The sequence below is a fragment of the Rhinopithecus roxellana genome, chromosome 3, assembly GCF_007565055.1.
Source record: "Rhinopithecus roxellana isolate Shanxi Qingling chromosome 3, ASM756505v1, whole genome shotgun sequence".
In the NCBI taxonomy this organism is placed as follows: domain Eukaryota; kingdom Metazoa; phylum Chordata; class Mammalia; order Primates; family Cercopithecidae; genus Rhinopithecus; species Rhinopithecus roxellana.
In genome coordinates this window covers 35,069,663-35,092,415 of record NC_044551.1, presented here as the reverse complement: position 1 = coordinate 35,092,415, position 22,753 = coordinate 35,069,663, and the positions used below count along the sequence as shown (strand labels likewise).

Sequence of the window (22,753 nt, the reverse complement as noted above, 5' to 3'; positions counted from 1 at the left end):
TGAAGAAGACATAATTAAATAGAAAATAGCCTATGTTCATAAATTGGAAGAATTAATATTGTCAAAATGTCCATATTACCCAGAGTGATTTACAGATTAAATTCAATCCCTACCAAAATTTCAATGGCATTTTTTATAAGAATAGAAAAACACAAAAATAATAGGAATCACAAAAGACCTCAAATAACAAAAACAATCTTGAGCAAGCAGAACAAAGTTGGAGGCAGCACACTTCCTGATTTTAAATTATATTATAAAGATACTGTAATCAAAACAGTATGGTACTTGCATAAACACAGACACATAAGCCACATAGAACAGAATAGTGAGCCCAGAAATAAACCCATCTGTTTGATGTGTGGTCAACTATTTTTTAACAAAGGTGCCAAGATTACATAATGGAGAAAGGATAGCCTCTTCAATAAATGGTATTGGAAAGTTCACACGTTATCCTGTGAGAGATGGGAACTAAGAGTGAAACCAACACTGTCTAAAGATTGAAGAGTACATTGTCAAAGGGCTAAATGAGGGTGATTGGAGGCAGATAGTAAATGATTGTCCAACCCAGATGATTGATAATAGAGGCCTGGATTCAATTAGTTTTAAGAGAGGATCCATTGAAGAATTGTTATTGAACATTGTTTTCTTACTTAAGAAATAAACTAGAATGACATAGTTTTGCTATCTAGAGTTACAATGAGTCTGGCCTGTAAATGTGCTCTCTAAATCGTAAGAATTAATTGTGATAATTAAGTCACTGGAAAAATGGCAAAAATAAGGGTAGAATTTGGTAGACTTTGAGTGTAAACACTTGCTACCAAACCATACCTGTTCTGAATCTATTTAAATATCAACTAATGGGGTGGCTCACAAAATAGGTAATTTAGTAATATCTGCTAATATTTGAACATTTGCCATGTAAGAGCACAATGAGCACTCGATGCATGTTAGCTATGGTTATGTATGTAAGAGCCACTTTTACTGAGATTATTTTGTTAAGGTCTTGCATAACCGTAGGAGACGGCTGCTGTCCTACTTTACAGAGAAGAACTCAAGGATAAGAGAATTTAATAACAGGATCTTCTCCTGATGAAAAAGACGATAATCTAGACTACCAAATTCCACACCAGAGCCAAGAAATTCTAACTTCTACAAATCACAAACATGATGGCAATTTCAAAAGTTTTGCCTTACACAGTTTTCCATAACTGAATGTTAAGAATACCTTCAGGTTAATGGTGTTAAAACTAAAAGGCTGTGAGTTTCAAAATATATAAAGTATTCACATGATGTGTTGAAATGCAGTGAACTTCAAAAATCTTTCCAAAACCCCAAATATAGTTTTCCAGTGTGGAAACGTTCTATGTTTTGATTTTGCTCTTAAAAAGCAGAAATTGTATTGATACTAATCATGTCACTACAAACTGATGTTTGACTTCACCTTTTACATTGAGCTCCAGTACTGCTGTGGCTCTTCTAATAATAGAATCTTTAAGTGCTTCTCTAGGATAAAATATTGATGTATGATAAGATCTTAGTGAGAGAGGATGAATGAAGTGGCTCAGCACCCACGATCTCTTATAAATGTGACAAATGGCATGGGTAAAGAATTGACCCATTTATCTAACTGTAAACTCCTGCCAATTCATTATTCTATATGCTATGTCTGGGAATTTGAAGATATTATAGCAGTTATTTATGAGCAAGTCCCTTTCCTTGGAATTCTCACAGAATGTCTTTCACAAGTTCAGTGAAGAGACTTAGAAAGCTGATTCTATCAACTCAGCAAGAGAGGTTCTATCTCAATGATAGACTCACACATTAACCAACTTCATGAGATTGATGTCTAAATTAGAAATACCAATTTTTAAATTTAGCATAAGAAATAGTATCACATGCATAGGAATAGCTAAATCTTCTCTCCCCCTAAGAAGATCTATGCAACAAGAAGGAACATAATGAAAAGGATAATTAATGCATTTAAACTCAGAAAAAGGAGCGTTAGCTAAAAAGGATTCTTTAATGGCAGCAGGCTAACTCAGCCCAACAGGTATCATTTTGTCAGGGGTACTAGAGATAGTGAAAGTCCTCCCCACAAAGTCTTGTTAAGTACCTTGAGGGTAAGGACCCTGTTTTGTATCTATCATATCTCCAATCCCTGGAACAAACTAACCACTCACTAAACATGAGGAGAGTCCATTGGCTAAGACTCTTCTATTCAGTGCTTGAATGAACTCTTCCTAAATTTTTATGGCTCTCATTTCTTCTATGTATCCATGAATGAGCTTTTTTTTTATCCATGAATGACTTTTTTTTTTTGGAAACAAAGTCTTACTCTATCACCCAGGCTGGATGGAGTGCAGTGCAGTGGTGTGATCTTGGCTCACTGCAACCTCTACCTCTTGGGTTCAAGTGATTCTCCTGCCTCAGCCTCCTGAGTAGCTGGGATTACAAACATGTGCCTCCTTGTGTGGCTCATTTTTGTATTTTTAGTAGAAATGGGGTTTCACTATGTTGGCCGGGCTGGTCTCGAACTCCTGACCTCAGCTGATCTGCCTGCCTCGGTCTCCAAAAGTGCTGGAATTACAGGCATGAACCACTGCATCTGGCCTCATGGATGACCTCTTGAATGCCACATTCTTTCATTAGATGTGCCAGCATAGTTAAGTTGGAGTCTGATATGCTCATCAAGTAGCCAATCTGTCTCTTTATGCTTTTATATTTCTGTTTTTGTCCATTTCTTCCTGCTTTTTGGCGGGGAGAAGCAGGGCATACCAATAAAGCCCCTAAGTGTATTTTACATGAAATATGTTTCTTTGTATCTATTATATCAGCACTCCATCCTAAGATACCATACAATGCAGCTCAGCCAGATTGGCCCAGTCTGTTGCTTCTAACAATTTCTGCTAATTACGAGAGATGAGGCTCAGGATGTTAAAACTGTGTTGAAGTTGATCAAAATGGAAGCCTTGGGGAAAATCCCTTACATTAAACCCTACAATCCACTGAAGATACAGGAATGTTTTTCTTCAATTCATTCCAGCAGATATTTAATGAGCACTTGATCTGTTAAGTGCAGGGTTAAAGGCAAATGAGACAAGTTTTGCCTGCCTTTACTTGGAATAACATTCTATTTTTGGACTCATGTTTTAATTTTTTAATAGCCTTATCTATTTACATTTAGTTTTTATTAACTTACTACTTAGGAATCCTAAAAAGGACTTCCTCATTGCTTAAAAAGAAGTAAGGAGAGATGTAGGTAACCAGATAATACACCTTGAAACACAAATTGTATTTTAGAAAGTGAAGCCCCAGCAGAAATTTCCCCTAGTGAGAGAAGAGGTGATACAGTGAATCATCTCCTAGAATCACAATCTTTGCCTTACGAGGCAGCTAGGTATCAGAAAATGGGAATCTTTTGCCCAATTCCTCTATTATCTATCCGTGTGATTTTGACCATATCACGTCTTCTTTTCAGTTTTCAGTTGTCTCATGCAAGTAATGAAAAGGTTGGACTTGATGACATATTATTTCCTTTTACATCAGAATATGCCACAGCTCACCATTTGAAAGATTTAAAATTATATAAAGTTATTTTCTCTGCAATCTATTGCAGAAAGGATATCAGGAATTACTAGCAATGTTCATTATTTGTGAAATAATATTTATGAAGCAACTATTATGTGCCAGGCACTGTGCTGGTTGTGGATTTGTTCAGCTATGTTTCTCTCACATATCTAATAAACCCCTTCTAAAGATTAAATCATTTGAAATGTATAATGCTGAATTATTTGTCTTTAATAGCCTTTGATGTGTATGTGTATGTGTGTACAATTATTGGGGTTTAGGGTTGGATTTTGAGGCTTGGCCTTTAGTATCAACCAGCACTCCCCATTCAAGAAGTTTACCATTAGCTTGGAATTCCCGCACCCAGCAGTTGTCTCTTGTACCACTGAGCACTGATATGATTGTAAAAATAAAGATGAGTGATGCTATGCATTTTTTAAGCACAGGTCTTATTTATTTCTGCCTATTATGGAGTGCCTATCATGTAGTCTAGCCTCCTTTTATTGATCAATAAATTTTATTTCCAAATAAAACTGTGATATTTCAAGAGCTTACTTACATAAGCTATAATGCAATGAGAAATTATGGACCAGAAAGAATGTTAAAAGAATTGATCAGTGTTTTTCACTGAAAAGAAACAGAATACATGGAGCCATCTATTCGGCTATATCAGTATTTGCTTCGTGCTCTTTAATTAATTTCTTTTAAAAAGGGATGTTTGCAATACATTTCATTACTAATCACATTAAATTAATTATCAAATGTATGAGTTCCTTCTGAAAGTAATGACTTAGCTTGAGAATCCCTCATTGTGTACCATGTATATATTTGAATTTCCAAAACCGAAGATGACTTCAGCTTTGACACTGTGTCTGGCCAATAGAGATATTCTCAAAATGTTTGGGTCACTGTTTTGTCCCTGAGCCAAACTTCCTGGTCCAGATTCCTTCCATAGAAATGTCTCTTCAAAGTCAGTCAGATAATTTTGCCCTTGGCCATGGAAAAGTAACATTGGATTTACTCTGTTTTGAAGAGCCAAAGCAGAGTGAGTGTCATTTCCCATCAGGCATTATTTACGAAATGAACTCTCAGATGAAAGATTGGCATCGTGTTACTGCCCTAATCATCTGCCATTAGTTTAAGTCTAACTCAACTGTTTTGGGCTTTCATAGAATAAATAAATACTGTTTCTGTCCTTTGCCTAAATATTGCCTCATAATATTTCTGAAAAACAAATTAAAAAAATAAAACCATCATTCTTAGCAAACTATCACAAGAACAGAAAACCAAACACTGCATGTTCTCACTCATAGGTGGGAACTGAACAATGAGATCACTTGGACTCGGGAAGGGGAACATCACGCACTGGGGCCTATTATGGGGAGGGGGGAGGAGGGAGGGATTGCATTGGGGAGTTATACATGATATAAATGATGAATTGCTGGGTGCTGACGAGTTGATGGGTGCAGCACACCAACATGTCATAAGTTTACATATGTAACAAACCTGCACGTTATGCACATGTACCCTAGAACTTAAAGTATAATAAAAAAATAAAAAATAAAAAATAAAATAAAAAAAATAAAACCTTCTCTGGGCAAGATACTGAAGTAAGTCATTGGTATTTTGTCATCCATAATTCACCTGATACTTTAATCTACCCACCACCTTTTCTCAATTTCCTAATAACCCTACTCAGCTGCTCTGGTAAGATGGAGGTGGCCCCTTCTTTTTGCCTCCAGGGTTGTTATGGAGCCAAATAGGACCAACTTGAGGGCACCATTCTCCTGGTCACAGAGATTTGTTCTGGGATGGATGAGCATGTGACTCAATCTGGAAAAGATCTATTTTCCCAGGGAAAGTGAGCATGTGACTACCAGTGGCTGTCTTACCACCCAAAGGAGAGAGTAAAACTGTGGGTGAAGCCAAGAGAAGCATAGAGAAGAAGAGGGAGATAGAGTCTTGATTACATTTCAGCTGTTACTCCCAGTCCTGCCTTCACATCCACTTCTTGGCTTTACAGTTTTATGATTGAGTACATCTCTACCCCCATCCTCTTTTTTCCTTAGGCTAATTTGAATGAGTTCCATCTGCTGTAACCAAAAGGGTCCTGATGATCGCCTCTTTTCAGCTTTTGCTGTAACTGCTCTGTGCCTCTTTCTGTATGACCTTACTGTGTTACCTCAAACTACCCCACCCTCCACCCCAAGTCAGTGGCACAACAGACCACACTACCTATATTCACAGCCTCGCTGGTATTTCAGGCCTTACAGATTTTGCCTGACGACTGACTTGCTAATATCGCACAAGTCTTTTGGATAAATATACAAATGGCTTATTAGTTTTTGAGATTGTTTACATCTTATGAGACAAGTTGGTTTCCTAGTACAATACAATATTTTAACAGGTTAGAAAGAATAAATGAAATCTAAAAAGTCAAGATATAGAAAGTTGGGTTATATGCATGTTCCTGTACTTGGATTTTTTTAAAACCTGTATTTACTTACTTAAAAATATCTATTGTGTACTTCCTACAAGCTAGGTATGGTGTAAGGAATAGGATACAACCTGGGGAAAGCAGGCCAGGTCTCTGCCCTCATGGAGAATATTATCTCTCAGGAAAGATTAACATGAATCAGATAAAATACAAAGATGTATCTACAACTAAAATAAGTGCTAGTCTCTAGGCTTATATAACAGGGTACTGTTGGGTCTGAGGGTTCAGGGAGAAATAAATTCTAGAGGAAGTGATAACGCAGGTTAAATTTAAAAGCTGAGTAAGAGTTAACTGCATGAACACAGAGTGAGGGCAATTTCTAGGAAACAGTAATATCTGTCCAGAAGGTAAGAACAGCTTTTCTTCGATCTCCTAAAGTGGAAAGATACATGATTTATTTGAAGACTTAAAAGAACGAGGGAGTGGCAGCAGATGAGGCTATGGAAGTGTGTGAGGGACCAGTTGAGGGTTGCTGCTGTCCCCTTTCAAGCAGTGGTCAGCCATTTAAAGATTTGAGGTCAAAGAACACCACAATCAGGTTTATGTTTTAAAAGATCCTGTAACTTAGTAATTCTTAAGTCTGGCTCACAGTGGAATCATCTGAGGGGATTAAAAAATACTGCTGCCTGGTGGCCATCTGATTCTAATAGAATAAAAACCTCTGGGGTGGGACCCTGGCTCTAGTCAGCTTAAAAGCTACCCCAGGTGATTCTAACATAAATCTAGGCTTGAAAATCATCGACGTAAATGGTGTGAGGTTAGAACTAGCACCTGTCATAGAGTGGGCCACACTGACATGACTCAGTGTAACTCCAGGGTATTGCCTCCAAACCTAACATGTTCATGCATTGCATCAATAGAAGTATAGCTTCTTAATGAGAGAGGAAGTTGTTCCTGCTCTCTTTGCGTTAGACCCAGTGTACCTGCAAAGTTTGTTCACTTCTCAGCACCACACTCAAGGAGGAAATTAAGGAAACCGAAATATTCCCAGAAAAAAGCCATCCAGGTGACAAAGGGAATCTAAACCACAGTGGAGAGAAATGGTTCAGTAGCTCCAAATATGTTTAATCTACAGTCAAAATATCCTTTGAAAAGGATAATGTAGGAATCTCAGTTTTTAAGTAAGTCAAAAGATGTTATTTATTCAATGGGCAAAAATGAGGGTCTATTATATACCCATCCTAGACATTGGAAAAATGGCAGAAAAATGAAGTAGACAAAAATCCTTGCCCTCATGGAGCTTATGTTCAAGTGAAGATTGAAGTTTTCTGGTTCATATGATCTTCAATATCATAATTTTTAGCCGACTTCTGTGATTAGCAACTATAGAATATGTTATAGGGAAACATATTTTAGTTGTAATTTTAGAACATTAAAAGTGGAAATCTGTGAGAAGCAAAGAGGTCACCATGTCTGGAAGGATTCTAGCAGGAATAGCCATTGCAGAAGGGATTCAGGAATCTAATGGTAAGAATAAAAAGTGTAATAGGAAGCAGACTGATGAGGAGTCCTTTGCAAAACTGAGAACCAAGTAGTCCTATCATATTAAATACTAGCAGTGCTTACATAGTTTGAGCATTTACTGTGTGCCATGCATTTTGCTAAGTGCTTATCACACAATATCTCACGTAATACTCATAACACTCATATAGGTGGAAAGAATAAAACTGTCAAATTATAATTTTTAAAAAGTTAAAAACATGACATATAAATATGAAATGAATATGTCAGATATTTTACTTGACTCCTTAATTAGTGGGGGAATTGGTGTGATGGTAAGACTGGTTCCAAGAACATTTGAAGAGCTCAGTATTTACAGGTTTGTTAACAAAGGGATGCTAGCAGAGATTGCTACATTAGAAACAAGACTGGTAATGTCCTGGAGGGCAATAAATCATCACATTTGAGGTTATTTTCTCTACTGGAAAGAAATTATTTGCATCTTTATCAGATAAAAGTCTCCAAGTTAACATGTACCTGTAATAAATCTGGAAACGTTTTTCAATAGCAAACTAAGTTCAACAAATGACATTCCCTTTAAATACTTCTTGAGAGGGCCTGTTAAACAATTCCCATGTATGATATTGGGGGGGAAAAAAAGGACTACATTTTGGCTTTATTTTTCAAGTTTTGCATAACGTTTCTTAACCTTAGAAGAATTAATACATTTTCAGGATTTTCTAGCTAGCAGTAATAAAGCCGGGTTTCAAACTGAGATCTCTCCAGATGCCCACACTGAAATGAGCCACGTAACAAGTCTTTGGGGAGACATGAGGGCAGGGTCTTGTGAATCAATTCAGCATTGTTTGATTAGGGCTAAGCATCAGCTTGAGTTTTTTTTTTTTAATTGATTACCAGAACATTCCAAATTAACTTCTTCAACTATTTAAAACTTATTTTTCCCCCCAAAGAAGCAGGGCATAAAACGTGAATAACAAATAATAAGCGGTTCATTAGCCATTTGCTACCACTGGCTCTAAGACAGAGGCTGTGGAACCCCATGTAGAAATCTGATTCTTTAGAATTTGTAGCAGCTATTTTCTCCGAAAGATTTCTTCCTCAATTTGTGAGATTTTATTTTGCTGTTGTTGTTAATTTAGGACTTTGCCGTTTCCAAACATGGACATTGTTAATAGTCTTCTATTTATAGAATGATAATTTTGAGCTCTTAACGCATAAAGAGAAAGGCCAGTTCTCTAGAGTGACACTTTGTTCGGCCTCGTGTAACTGACTGCAGATTTGATCTTGCTGTTTTTCTTTTCTGTGAGTTAATCTCAAGGAAAGACTTCAGTGTTATGTTTAGGGAATAAATGGAAATTAGCGGTGTGGCTGGCTTAATGTTCCACTAAGGCTTCAGGACGGTTCTCCAAGTTTAAGGTGATAGGCCCCTATTACATAAAGTTAAAGTAGCAGAAAACTAGCTACTCAAATACTTTATTCTAGAACTCACACTAGATGGGAGAGTACAATTTTGCTTTTAGGTTAGAGAAAAGGTTTGACTTTTGCTCCATTAAAAAAAATAATAAACCGAAATGTATTTATAGGCAGTCATAAACGCTTTACACAGATTATCTCACTGAATCTTTAGCAATTCTATCGGTAGATTCTATTATTGTTCCCATTTCACAGATGAGGAAACAGATCGAGAGAGGTTAAGCAAGCTGACCAGGGTTTATAGCTAATAAGATGCAGAGCTATGATTAGACCAAGGCTATCTGATTAGAAGGCTAGATGATATCACCTGCCCAAATTATGCTGCAGTAGAGAAAGCACACAGAAAAAGAGAGCACCAATCCCATTTCTAGCTTCAGCTCTGGTATTAACTGTCTCCAAAACCCTAGACAAGTCATCTTATTTGTCTGGGCCTCTACTTCCCTCTGTAAAATGAAGGGTAGAAACAATTTGGACTGGATGATCTCTGGGGTGTCTTCCAACTCCAAAGATCTGATTCTGTAATTGCATCTTGGCCTTAGATGTGCACACACACCTCCCCACACTGCCCCCCACCCCACTGCTTCCCAAGGTGAAAATCTAATCCTGCTGAAAGCACCCACTGTAATTTGATGCTGAACTCAAGACCCCTGAATCCTATGACTTACAACATCCCCTCAAGAACATACAACACTTAAACTCTGGCAAGCCAGTTCTTTAGAATAAGTTGCCAATGGGATGTGATTTTTGGAAGTAAAATGTTAATAGCAAAACAGAAAAAAGAAACAGTTCAAAACAAATGTTCCTCTCTCTTTAAATCACCTCTTTTCTATAATGTTACCTTGACAACTTAGCTCTGGCTCTTGAGATATGGGGGTTTTTCAGTGTGGGAGAAGAGGGGTGTCCTCCTCCTGTTTTGAGGTTGCATGGAAAGGGAAAATGTCAAAGGCAGAGCACCAAATCCAGCAGAAGGTACACAGGGCATCTTGAGGGAGTGTCGTCCAGAAATACTCACAGGTGCACAGAATTAGGATGCATTCTGATTCAAAGTACATTCTTTTCTTTTCTGTTTTCCATAACCATAACACACATTGCAACAGCCTATAAAATGTTACATTTTTGGACCAGCACTTTTACAGAGCAGAGAGCAACAAAAGTGCCTGAAAAATAATTGCATTATTTTTAGTTGCTGTAGCAAAAGATGTACACATCAGGTTGAGGGGACAGCTCCGAAGAACTGTACCAGTGTGGAAATGCTAAAAATATTGCTCCCCCTCCAGCCATTGAAATTTTGAGCAAAGACTTAGGAAGCGGCAGGTAGGGAGATCAAATTAGAATTTACATCTCTCAGCTGTAATAAGCTTGTTATCAGGACTGGCAAGAGCTCAGGGGGCTGACAGGGGTCAGCTGGGGACTCAAGGGTAAGGAGCAAGTGAAAAAGGAGCAGTGTTGAGCAGAAGAAAGAGAGGACTTATCTCCAGTGTCTAGCACTACAGAGCAGAGGCTGTGTGGAGAATGGCTGAAAAATCAGAATTGGTTGTAGAAGCAGTTTTCTTTCTGGTTGTGAGTATGAGCCCGGCAGACACCATGAGCGCTGTTGCAGGGGAGTGAGCCTGTGCTTGACACATGTGTTTCCCATTGATAACTGGAGACAGCCCAGTAGCTGTGAGTCGGTCTGACAAAGTCATATTGAAGTACAGAGTACGGTTTCAAAGCAGTCAGAAAAAGAACGGGAATGCTGTTCAGGAAATTCTTCAGGCATGGGCAGGGACTTGGCTGCAGTTCTGCAGTTGGAAAATCTGACTGGGGCAGCTTCTGAGCACAGGCTGGGCCTGCTCACACTCAGCGGGCCGAGTGGCCACCTCCTTCAGAGCTGCTCAGCACGCCCTGGGATCACGGGCGGTTTTCATCAGCCGGTTTGTGAAACGGACAAGAGAGGTAGGGTACTGTTCAGTTCTTGCGTTTGCACGCGTCTGTTCACTTTCTAAGCTGTCTGCCTGCTATGTTTGCAGGCACTCCGAGTTTTTAGTGTGTGCATGTGTGTGTGTGTGAATTAGCAAGTTAGAACTCGGGCATGTAAACAATTGGCGTGGGGCTCCAATCTGTGCGTTTCCCCCTTTAAGGTCTGATTTTCAGCAGGGCAGAGAGACTTTTTTTGAAAGTTAGGATTTAGCTGGCAACATTATTGTGTAAAGAGAAGTATGTGAATTCCTTATGTTGTCACCCCGCTCCAACCGTCTGTAACTTTTCCTTTCTGCATGGAAGGGCCGTTCACTGGCAAGGAAGATAATTTTAGATGAAACTGTCTGTGTGCTTTGCTTCGCAAGAGTTTTAACGGGGAGGTTTTTTGTTTTTTGTTTTTTTTTTTTTTTTTTTTTTTTTTTTTACATAGCAGAAAATGGCTCTCATTTTAGGAGGGAATCAGAGTTTGAAGTTTCTACGTTGGATGACACTTTCAGAGTGTCGAAACAGATATGTGTGTATGGATTTCTAAAATCTTTTATATAGGAGTTTGACTGTCATTATCTGGGATTTGACTGTCAGTGATATATTTGCCTAAGAGTATGCTGGATCAACGTTCGTAGTTCTGTTTCTATAATCATTTCTAATTTTCTCACTTGAAGTAATTTGCAGTTTTACTGTCAAAAATACTTCCGTATTTTAGGAAACATAGATAATAAAAAAGTAACAGAAAATGGCAGTTTACTCAAAATACTTCTTAAAGGACAGAGACATAATGGTGTGAATTTTATTTCATTGATTGCTCGGTCTTATTTTGCACCTTACTGAAAAAGAGCTTTTTATAAAAATCAAAGTTTTGAAAATTTTCAGCACAATAGGGGTCTCAGTTTTCTTCCTCAGTTTTGGTGCTTCCTTATCAACTCTATTGCAATACAGATATTCTCTCATTGGAAAGCTATACCTTGTTTTAAGTACAGCATTTAGAAAACACACAGTACAATATCATTGCATTTGAGAGACTGGTTCGGCCCAAAGCCAAGCTAAACCTTACAACTGCTTTACGATTACTAGCGCAGCAATCTGTGACAACATTGGTTTTTTCCGAAGGGGGCTTGGCGAAGAGTCTAGTTGGGGAGACGGATGAATGAATGGAATCTTGGATACTTCTTGAGTAGCTGAGGAGTGACTAGACCTCTTAGGGTGGATCTCTGTGACAACAGGTGTGCATTTACTTGTGTCCTACAATCTTTAAACAAGTAGCTAATAGAAGAGCCTGAGGTTAATGCTGAAAGAAAAGTGGAGAGTCAGCGTTTCTCATTGCTTCCTCTGCATAGGACCTAGAATGAGAAGGCACACATTCTGTCCTATTGGTAGAAGGTCAGGATTTTCAGCCAGCAATTTTCTTTTTTCTTCCACAATGTTGTACTTGGAGGGAACTGGGACAGGACTGGCAGCAGGCTATCTTTATTCTAAGAGATGGCTCATGAACATTTTCTTTTATTAATTTCATGCTTGTATTGGAGTGGTGTGGGGAGGGTTTGGGGACCTCAGGACTTGAGGAAAGGAAGGGGGTGTAGTTAGAAGTCAGGATGGGCTGTGACCTTATTTTTTTTCTCCTAAAGTGCCTAATGAGTGAGAAAAATGCCAAGACAGATTAGGAACTGCCACGAACCACAGCCAAGCCCACTGCCAATGAAAAAGGGAGCCTTCCATGAGCTCGGGTGTCATACTCCTCTATATTTAGCATGCATCAAGCATTGAGCAGAAGAGGCATGAAATAGCAACTCCAGGTTGCAGGATTATAAAGAGCAGTGTCTGAAACTTGGTAGAAACTCTATAGTTTCTCTCTTTTTTAGAAGTAAAGTAGGGAAATGTCAAGCTCTCTTTGATATCTGAAGAGAAAGAGTAAGCAGCAGAAGGGAGAAGGATACAGAGGAAGAAATCCAGGGCAGAGGTGGAGGCAGTGAAGGGCGAGGAATGGCCACACCACAAACTGGGCAGTGAGGGTGGAGGGAGGAGCCCTCGGCACAGGAATGAAAGACACATATTAGAAACAGCCAAAGCCACCAGGCACTGATTTGTTGGACTGAAAGTGTGCAGATACTCGGTGGCCTTGGTGAAGAGAATTGTTTTAGCCACTTCACCACAGGAGACTGCATGGTCAGCCTGCCCTGCCTTCTGGAAGTAATCAGAAAGCACATTTTGTAAGAATGGTATTGCCTGAGGGTTCAGATTTCCTAGGCAAGGAGGGGGCAGGCTCTTAAGGCCTTATTTTTAACCCATATTTGTTCCTTGCAGAGACATTACTGCCGGGAGTGTTGAGTGAAGGGACCAGGTGGAGATGGTGAGTAATTCCCGGGAGCAAAGCTTGTTCAAGGCCCTGCCCATGGTCATTTTATTATTAACATAAACTTTCGAAAGAGAGAACAAAGTGTTATATATGCCTTATCCTGATGAAGACATGTCTTTAATTTTACTTTTTTATTTTAAAAAATCTCCAGGCCAGGCACAGTGACTCATGCCTGTAATCCCAGAACTTTGGGAGGCCGAGGCGGGTGGATCACGAGGTCAGGAGATCGAGACCATCCTGGCTAACACGGTGAAACCCCATTTATACTAAAAATACCAAAAATTAGCCAGGCATGGTGGTGGGCACCTGTAGTCCCAGCTACTCGGGAGGCTGAGGCAGGAGAAAGGCTTGAACCTGGGAGGCGGAGTTTGCAGTGAGCCGAGATGGCGCCACTGCACTCCAGCCTGAGTGACAGAGCAAGATTCCATCTCAAAAAAAAAACTCCAAGGGCACATACTACATTGTTGACTGTATATGTGTTGAGCTTCCCAAATCCAAAAATCTGAACTCTGAAATGTTCCAAAATTTGAAATTGTTTGAGCACTGACACGGTACTCAAAGGAATTATTTATTGGAACATTTCAGATTTTGAATTTTCAGATTTGGAATGTTCAATGGTAAGTATAATGCAAATATTCCAAAATCCAAAAAAAATCTGAAGTCAGAAACACTTCTGGTTTCAAGCATCTTGGATAGTTTCCTAAGCCACGTCTGAGGAACGTGCTGGTACTAGGGGCAGAAGTGGGGTTGAGAGAGGGAGGAAAGGTAAGAGGTGGTCAGAAATCTTAGCTCAGGTTTGGCTCCATTCATCTTCAGATCTCAGGTTTCCCATCTGTAAGATGATCTGATACCTCTGAATTATTTTCTGTTTTCACAACCTATGATTTTTGTAATTCTAAGGCTCTTGCTTTTCTTTAAGAATAACTCTTAGTCTGTCTCCCTTAAGGGTGGGCATCTTGAGTCATTTCACCCATTTCTTCAACTTTTGCTGCTCTCTTTCTTTACTCTTCTCTGAACATATTTCAGTGAGCCTTCTCGTGACAAAAACTATGGCTCATTGAACTCAACTTAGTCATCTGAACAATGCACATCCATGGTGAGGACTTCACACATCTGTTAACCAAAAAGGAAGAGGGTGATTGTAGGGAGAGGAAGCACAGCAAGAAAGAAAAAAATGGAAGGGGGTATCATCTTGCTGTGGAAGAAAAGTGGTTATATTGTGAACTGAGCTCAGGGTCTGCCTCAAACGCAGACTGGGGTCCTGGCTGTGTGGCCGTAGGGAAGTTACATCATCTCTAAAATGTGTCCCGATTTCCTAATGTCTAAAATAGACATGACAATAGTATCTGCCTCATAGTGTGTTGTGAGATTGTACAGATAATGCACTTAGCATTGTCCTTTGCACACAGTAAGCACTTAAATATGTCAAATATATTAATACATATAGTTAAGACGAACTGAGATAGCACCAGGCAAATCGACAAAGAGTGAAAAAGGTAGATCGAGGTGAAAATGAAGAGTTCAGACAATCAACAAAGGAGAGGATGTTTTACTCTGAATTGTCTGGGTTACTTTTCCTGTGTTGCCCAAATTTCTCTAGAGATTCCACATTTCCCTTTGTTTCACTTTTCTTGCCACACAGAAAGGTCTTCATTATTGTTTCAAATTCCTGTTGCAGAGTGTGAACTGCCTCATATAAAGGAAACCATGTAAGCTGTAGCCTCTGACCTGCCTTTCAGACAGGTCTGTAGGACCAGGGAGGAGCATGTCACCATGGTTCACTTAGTGTATAAATCCTGTGAGATTGGTTTCCTCAGAAAGCTTTGTTGGAGGTTGTATTAATGGAGCTCAGGATGTGTAGGAGGATATGGATGCAATCACTTTATTCTTCTTTTTCACTGATAAAGCAATGGCACCTATTAGAGCAAGCACAATTCCCTGATAAAAACTATATTGCCAGGGATTAGAAACTCCCTCCTTGCTCAGACCACTTTTCTTTGCCAGTATGATAGGATCAGACTGTCTTGTGAGCACCTTGACTTCCAAAGAATATATTGTGAATGCCTGGAAACCCTGCTGTTACTTGCTGGTGTTGACGTATTCAGCCACCGAAACTATTCTTTGAGTTCAGAGTAAATAAATATCAGGGTAAGCTCCTCTCTCTAAATGAATCATTCAACAAAATCTTGTACTAACCCTTATTGGGATTGTGGTATTGGCACTGCGTATTCAATGAAGGAAGGTTGCTCCAGGGTAAGGACAGCGGGGAACAGAGCCACACTGTGTTCCTTTCATTCCTATTGTTACCTGTGGTTGACTTCTCTTCTCTCTCGTGTTCTACAATCTTTCTAGCCCTTTCCCTCTATTCCTTTATTGGGTTCCATTCACCCTTGCAAGTTTCTTTTCTCTTTGTTATTTGTTCAATGTGTGCTTACCAGTACTTATCTGCTTCCCTCGGGGGTCAGGAATATTGATAATAGGCCAGTGTCTGGACAGCATAATTTTTACCAGGTAATGAGAAAGATTAACTCCTAACATTGGCTGAGACCTTCAAAAGTTTGTGTCCCCACCCCCCATCTCGGATGTTTCCAGGCTGCTGATCCAAACAGCAGGTCATAAGCCAGCAACCCGAAGACTTGGACTGTGGGTACGTTTTGACTCACCAAGTGTTTTTTTGTTTGTTTGTTTGTTTTAATTGACTTAGTTACCAAACATTTAAACATCCTAAGATATCATGATGTCAATCTTCTAGAAAAAGCTGAAGATGACAGGCATTCCCTGTGTAATTTCTTGGGCACGGTGGCTGGTGGGCTGTGGTCAGCTCCTGTTCTTTTGAGAGGGCATATGCCCACCTCATTCATTGACCCCACCATCTGACCTGTACATGTTTACATTTGTCTGCTCTATTTTTCTAAATAGAGTTTCTCAACTGATCCAAAGAAAGTAGACAGTGATTTGAGTGACCATGTTCTGTGTTCTCTCAAGGGTGGTGTATATTCTAGATGCATGGGAGAGAAGTTAGGGCATAATTAAGTCGTGGCTTCATTCTCCCAGAGAACACTATTGAGATGGTCTAAGTCTCTGTTGAGCAGAGTTGCAGGAGGACAGTATGGTGGCCGAGAATCCAGGCCTCAAAGTTAGAACCACCTCATGGGATTATAGCTAAGACTGAAAACATTAAATGTGATAGAAATCAGAACAATCACCGCCTCTGGGGATGGGAATTGATTAAGAGGAGGAACAAAGGAATTTTTTCGGGTGATAGAAATGTTCCCTCTCCTGTTTGAATATTATTCCCAAAGATGTTCAGATTTGTAAAACTCATTGGGTTATGTAGCTAATATCTGTTTATTTTACTAGAAGTAAACTATACCTCAATAGACATACATATGTATATACATATCTACATGAAAGCATGCAAAGTGCTTAGAAAAATGCATGCTGTTTAGCTATTTTATCATGCTTGTTTCCAGAAACTTTGATTAAAAAAAAAAAAAACATAAAATGACCAAAAATAAGATGAGCATTTCCTTTCAGACAACAGGTTTCATTGCAAGCATTTGAGAGGACAGGTAATAGCTAAAGATTCTTGCCAAACATAATTGTCAAGGTAGAATCTACTGGATCAATTCTAATTTTATGAAACTATTGAATCACTATAGAAGGATGTGCCTAATTTGTTGTAACTGCTTTTTGTGATGCTGTAAAAATGTATAGGTTTTAGAGACATATCAAGCATGGTTTATGACCTGAGACACAACATCTGTACTTAGAGTAACTTGCACTCTGGCTGGAATACAGTAGTCACTCAACAGGTATTCAATAATGTGTCTTAAAATCAATATCCGTACTGAGAACTTCTAGCTAATACAGTCACAAAAATATCGTTTTCATTAGTAATCACATTGTTATAATCAATTATTCACATCTATCTAGAAGCATTGAATATAAGAAATGAACGAACTGATTTTCTAGCCAAACACTCTGGGTTCAAATGCTTGCTATGCCTTTAACAAGCAAAGAGATTTGGGGTAGATTACTTAACCACTCTTTCTCATTGGCTCAACTGTAAAATAGAAATGATTGTGAGGCAGGTACTAATTATATGTCTGTGAGGATTAAATACATGTAGAACAATGACTAGTACATAGTACCATTATACAAGTGTTTGTCATTTATGTGTGCTTTCTTTATGTTAGAAAAGTGATTTTTTTTTTTTTTCAATTTGTCTCTAAGTATTGCTCAAAAAATCTGTCTGTAGATGGTTGGTGAAAGTAATGTGAAACCAGGAGTTCAAGCGGAAAAGATAGAAACCTGGAATTTATGGGAAACATTGGTTTTCAGTTTAGCTGACTTTGGTTTTGTTACTGCCTTACTCTGTGACCTTAATTAAGTCACTTCACCTCCCTGAACCTTGTTTTACCATCTGTTAAATAAGGATTTGGATTTTATATTGTCCATGTTCCCTTTAGGCCCTGTGTGTCACTCTCTGATCTCAAGTGTTTGAGTCATGTTCATTATTATTTTATTACACAGCTTGGTCCCCAAGCCACAGAAGAGCTGTAGTAGCTTGACTCCTATTGTCATTATCTGGTTCTGGTGGGAATCATCCATGGGGTTTTAGAAAGCACCGACCTTGTACAACACCAAGTAGCTGGTTTGCTGAGAGTATTTACCACTACTATTAAGAAAGCTAACCACAGAAGTGGCTATGATGGGGTAGACATAGCATTGTTTCCATATGAAAATGGCACCATTATATCTGCGATCAGATGTTTAAGATTATTTTGCTGCCCAAGGGCATTCAGTTCATATATTATTTTCTGGTCCTCACCTTGCAACATCAAGGACCAGGCTAGTTTTATGTAGAGCCAAATCTTCAACAATTCTTGCAATGCCTTCAAGTCTTCGTTCAACTATAGCCTTTTCCATGAGGTCAACCTTTCCTATGCTTTTAAATATTGAGCCTGCTGTATTCCCCAACCCCTGGTACTGCTGGTCTATTTTTTTGTGTCTTTTTTTTTTTTTTTTTTTTTTTTTTTTACGGAGGTGGGACTTTTCCTCATAGCATTAATCTCCTTGTGACATAAGTATAATATTCTCTGGTGTTTATGTTTGTTTTCTGTCTCCCCATCACTACCTCTTTCAGCCGCTATGAGATCAGAACTCTTTGTTCTTGCTCATTGATGTATCTCAGATGCCTTGAACAGCATCAGGGGAGGAACTGAAGGACAGTACATATTTGCAGGTGGTGGCAGTGTTTCAAATGCATTTCACACTGAATATGCGTCTATGGTAATTCTAAATACCTTACTTTGTATTCAGGAAAAGTTAAGTCTTTTTTCAGCCTATGAGTAATGGAGAGAAAACTGGGCCTCAGTTTAAGTTCAGACCCTAACCAACTTACTAGCTAGGGGTCTTTGAGAATACTCTTGCATTCCTTAGGACCTTAGTTTCTTCATTTATGAAATGGTTTTAATTATATTGATCTCCCATAGTGTTGCAGGAATGTATGCACTTGTGTATCTGCTAATTCCTGGTAGTGCCATTGTAGTGATCTTGTTTATCTGTCTCCTTATCACTACCTCTTACCATCTCTTTGGAATCTCATGTGCCTTCAACATTGACACACCTGTCTCTTCCCCCATCATTCCCCTGCACACTCCATCCCCCTTCTGCCCTCCAAGCCTTCTATCCTCATGTTGTTCCCCATGGGGCACCCTTGTGCAACTGGCTGCTTATGCTGAAACCTTGGGGTTCTCCTTGACTGCTGTCCTTTTCGACGCCTCTTGTCTCAAGCCACAGAGAATCCTATTAGCTCTGCTTTCCCACAAGATTCCAAATATGGCAACTCCCCACCTTCTCACCCACCTGTCTGTAGGCCTGGGTCACTGTCACCTCTCTGAAGATGATTGCAGTAGTCATGGGCCCCTGTTCTCTACACTTCATTCTCACTCCTACAGCCCATTCCCTAGAGAACACTAGAGTGATCCTGAAGTAAAAATCTTATGCCATTTCCATGCCTAGGTTCTGCAGTGGTTACTGTTGCTTTCTGTATCATACCTGAAGTTTTTACTGTGGCTCTAAGCTTCCGCTTCTTTCCCCTTCTGCCTGTACCCAAGCTTATTTTTAAACATCCTCCTCCGGTCCACTCTGATCTAGCCACACTGTCGTCCTGGCCTGCCAAGCGAGCTCCTGCCTCAGGACCTTTGCACTTGCTGGTCCAGTTTCCTCCGACTGAAATGTTTCCCCAGACATCCTCATGCTTTACTCTCTTGCTTCTTCGTGTTTCATTCTCAAATCTCTCTGGGATGGACAGGATTTCCCCAACTATCCCTTAAACAGGAGCTCCTTAACACCTCAGCACTGTTCCCTTCTGCTGCTTCTCTGTTTTCTTCACAAGACTGATTTCCAAGAACAAGTAGAAAAAGTCACATGTTCATTATGATAGGTAACAAAAAATGACTGGAAACAACCTCACTGTTTGTCTCTGAGCTGGTTAAGTTAAATATCATAGATCCATACCATTTAAAACAGTGGTTTCTTTTTTAATTTTTTTTTAATGTTTTTATGGGACTATCAGTTAAGTGAACCAAGTTAGATTTAGAACATTATGTAAAATATGCTCTTGTTTGTGTAAAAAAATATATATAAATGTGCGCATGCACTGAACATCTATATTGAATAAAGCCTGAATAGGTATTAAACATTTCTATAAGGATAAGAAATAAGCTGATAATACTGGTTGCCTCAGTGCAGGGAGGCTGAAGGTATGAATGAGAGAGTTGTTTAACTGCATGTTCTTTGATTCTTTTAAATACATGCACTTGTTGAATTTGTGAGGTATTACATATTTTAGCTAAGAATTGGAATATATAACTATTAAGTTAATCCGAATATTTGTATAAAAGAAACTGCCATTCCGCCATTCCCGGGCTAGTTCACATAAATAGGTGCTTGCTTTTCTGGATGAATTCTGTAAGAAATGTTGTTACATCAAAACTAAAAGTGATGAATTTGTTACCATTGTCTAAATTGTGCCAAACATTTGTGATCCAAGACTAATGCCTGATATGGATGACCGAATAAAAAACCTTGAAAGCAAATAGTTTTAAATCAGAGACCTAAAAACTAATATGGCTAATGGATGACTATTTCTGTACCAGGATGATCCAAAATGGCTCAGATTCCACAACAAACTCTAGAAACTGTAATGAGTCTTTGAGGGAACCTATGCCTACTATTTATATAAACTGGTTACAATTTCATAGTTACATAATTCATGTTTACTTTTAAATTCACCAAATTTTAACCTGTAGCATCACCAAAAAAAATAAAAACTTACTTGATGTGTATCACTTGTCTTATTCTTAAAGTAGATAATGTAGCCATCAGTCTTGCTGTATTTTTCTCTACTCCCTGTTAGAACCTGGGAGGTGCCCTACCTCTTTCTACAAACTCACCTCTCACCCTCTCCTCTGAGCTCATTCAATCCAACTCTTGAGCTTGAGTTCTTCAGGCCATAGTGCTTGCTCTGTCTTCTGCTGAAAAGCTTGCCCCCACCCCCAGGTATCATCTTAATTGTCTCCTTATCAGGATGACCTTCCATAACCAGAGTGAGTCACCTTCTATTCTCTATTACAGGTACCTCTTCGTTTCTTCCTGACACCTGACTTTAGTTCTAGGTGTTTCATTATTGTCCATTATTGTTTATCATCCATCTCTCGTTAAAATATGAGCTTGATGAAAGCAGAATATGATCATTTTCATCCTTTTGAAGGTCTCTATCTCTAGGACCTACTGATGTATATAGTAGATACCAAAATACAGAAATATTTTACTGTTGAAAAACAGATTGGGATTGGAATTTTTTTTTGAAGATCAACTCTGTACTTGGCCATGTCTCTCCCTGACAGTGCATAACTGAACAGAGAACTGCACTCATAGTACCCACCCCCATAAATTCCTTTATGGAACAAGAGATTATGAAGCCTTGTTCCATAATGTTGGACAAGCAGAGTCGAACATTAGTAAAATGCCTGCCAGTGCCCCTTCTTGTTCTCAGCTCTGCCTTATGGTAGAGTTGATCATGGCCCATACAATTTTACGGGCCCAAAAGAAAGATCATTAGGAAACTTGATGGCATTGATGTGTTTTTAGGAAGTTTACTGGGTTTTTTGTTGTTGTTTGTTTGTCCATAAATCATCCCTGAAAACATAATGCATTTTTGCACAGCAAATGGGTAATGTAGATACTGTAACTATTTCCAGGGGGCAAAAAAGGAAAACATTTGTTGTTCTCCTGAAGAAGAGCCCTGTGGGAATGAAGATGCAAACAAAAAGTGACCACTTCAACAGTATTAGACTAGAGTGTGTGCTTAGCCTCATAAAGCGGAGCAGCTGTGGATGCTCCTGCCCCCACGACCCCTTTTTGTCCCTATATCTTCTTGATGACCTGTAAGAGGAGCAATAATAGATTTTCACAGTAGCCATTTGAGTCTTACCAAGTATAGGAAGGAAAGTCAGCATGGTATAAAATTAATATCACTTGAGTCCGATCAGAGCCGTTTCTCTGTGAAGATATTAAAGACTTGTCGAAGATGTCAGACTCATCACTTTGAAGCTCATGTAGCATCCTTGATTAGATGGACAATGGCTAGGTCCTGGTATCACGTAGGCTGGGCCTGGTTCAAAGATCTCTGTGACAACTTCACAGTGGGTGGGATTTGTATAAAGTTAGGAGGCTCCTCAGACTGGTGTTGAGCCCTGATGAGGCTACTGGAGATGGCTGTATAGTCATCACAGAGTCACTGAGGTGTTGGTGGTGGCTGAAGTGATAGAAGTTACACAGGGCCACACAGCCTCGAAGGAGGTTCTGCACAAGTCTGAGTCAACCCTTGAGATTGCTACATTAAATTAATATAAAGCCTTGACTCTGTAATGCTATGCAATCCCAGGTAGGAACATTTGTAATCCCAGGTAGGAACATTTGAATGACTGAGACCATGAGGTTACAGCTCTCCAAAGCATGCTTTAGTAATATGACCATTCAGAATGACCTTCTTGGGAAACTGTACATCTAAAATATTTGACAACTATTTAATTAATTAATGATTGTGGGCAGTTATATTATATAACACTGTCTTGTCTTTTGGTAGTTTCTTCCTATCCAATGGTAAAACAACAGGAAATTTTACTGTATTCATTCTTTGGGACATATAATCCTCTTACATTTTGTGTGAGAGAAACAGATGATCCTTAAGTCAAATGGATTTGTTTATAAACAGGTCAGCACTGAAAATAGCTTTATGAAGGAGTAATGCTTTGGATTTAAGCCTGCTTAACATTAGTATAATTGTATGTGCCTTTGGAAAAACAAAGTTGTATAAGTTTTTACTTCTTCTGATATAACTATTTACTGATTACTAGAGAATACACTTTACTGTT

The 22,753-nt window shown here is 39.0% G+C and overlaps 1 protein-coding gene across 3 annotated transcripts in view; it reads left to right on the top strand.

The window, feature by feature from the left end:
• The window catches only part of SGCD (sarcoglycan delta), a 1,039,631-nt gene that overhangs the window by 598,438 nt on the left and 418,440 nt on the right, over positions 1-22,753 (top strand). The window contains exons 1-2 of one of the 3 annotated variants that reach the window (XM_030927836.1): positions 10,645-10,933; positions 13,256-13,301. In XM_030927836.1, the coding sequence (XP_030783696.1) occupies positions 13,299-13,301 (3 nt within the window). In that variant the 5' untranslated portion in view covers positions 10,645-10,933; positions 13,256-13,298. Of the gene's footprint in view, positions 1-10,446; positions 10,934-13,255; positions 13,302-22,753 lie in introns of those variants that run through there. The other 2 variants (XM_030927837.1, XM_030927838.1) reach the window with 2 other exon arrangements.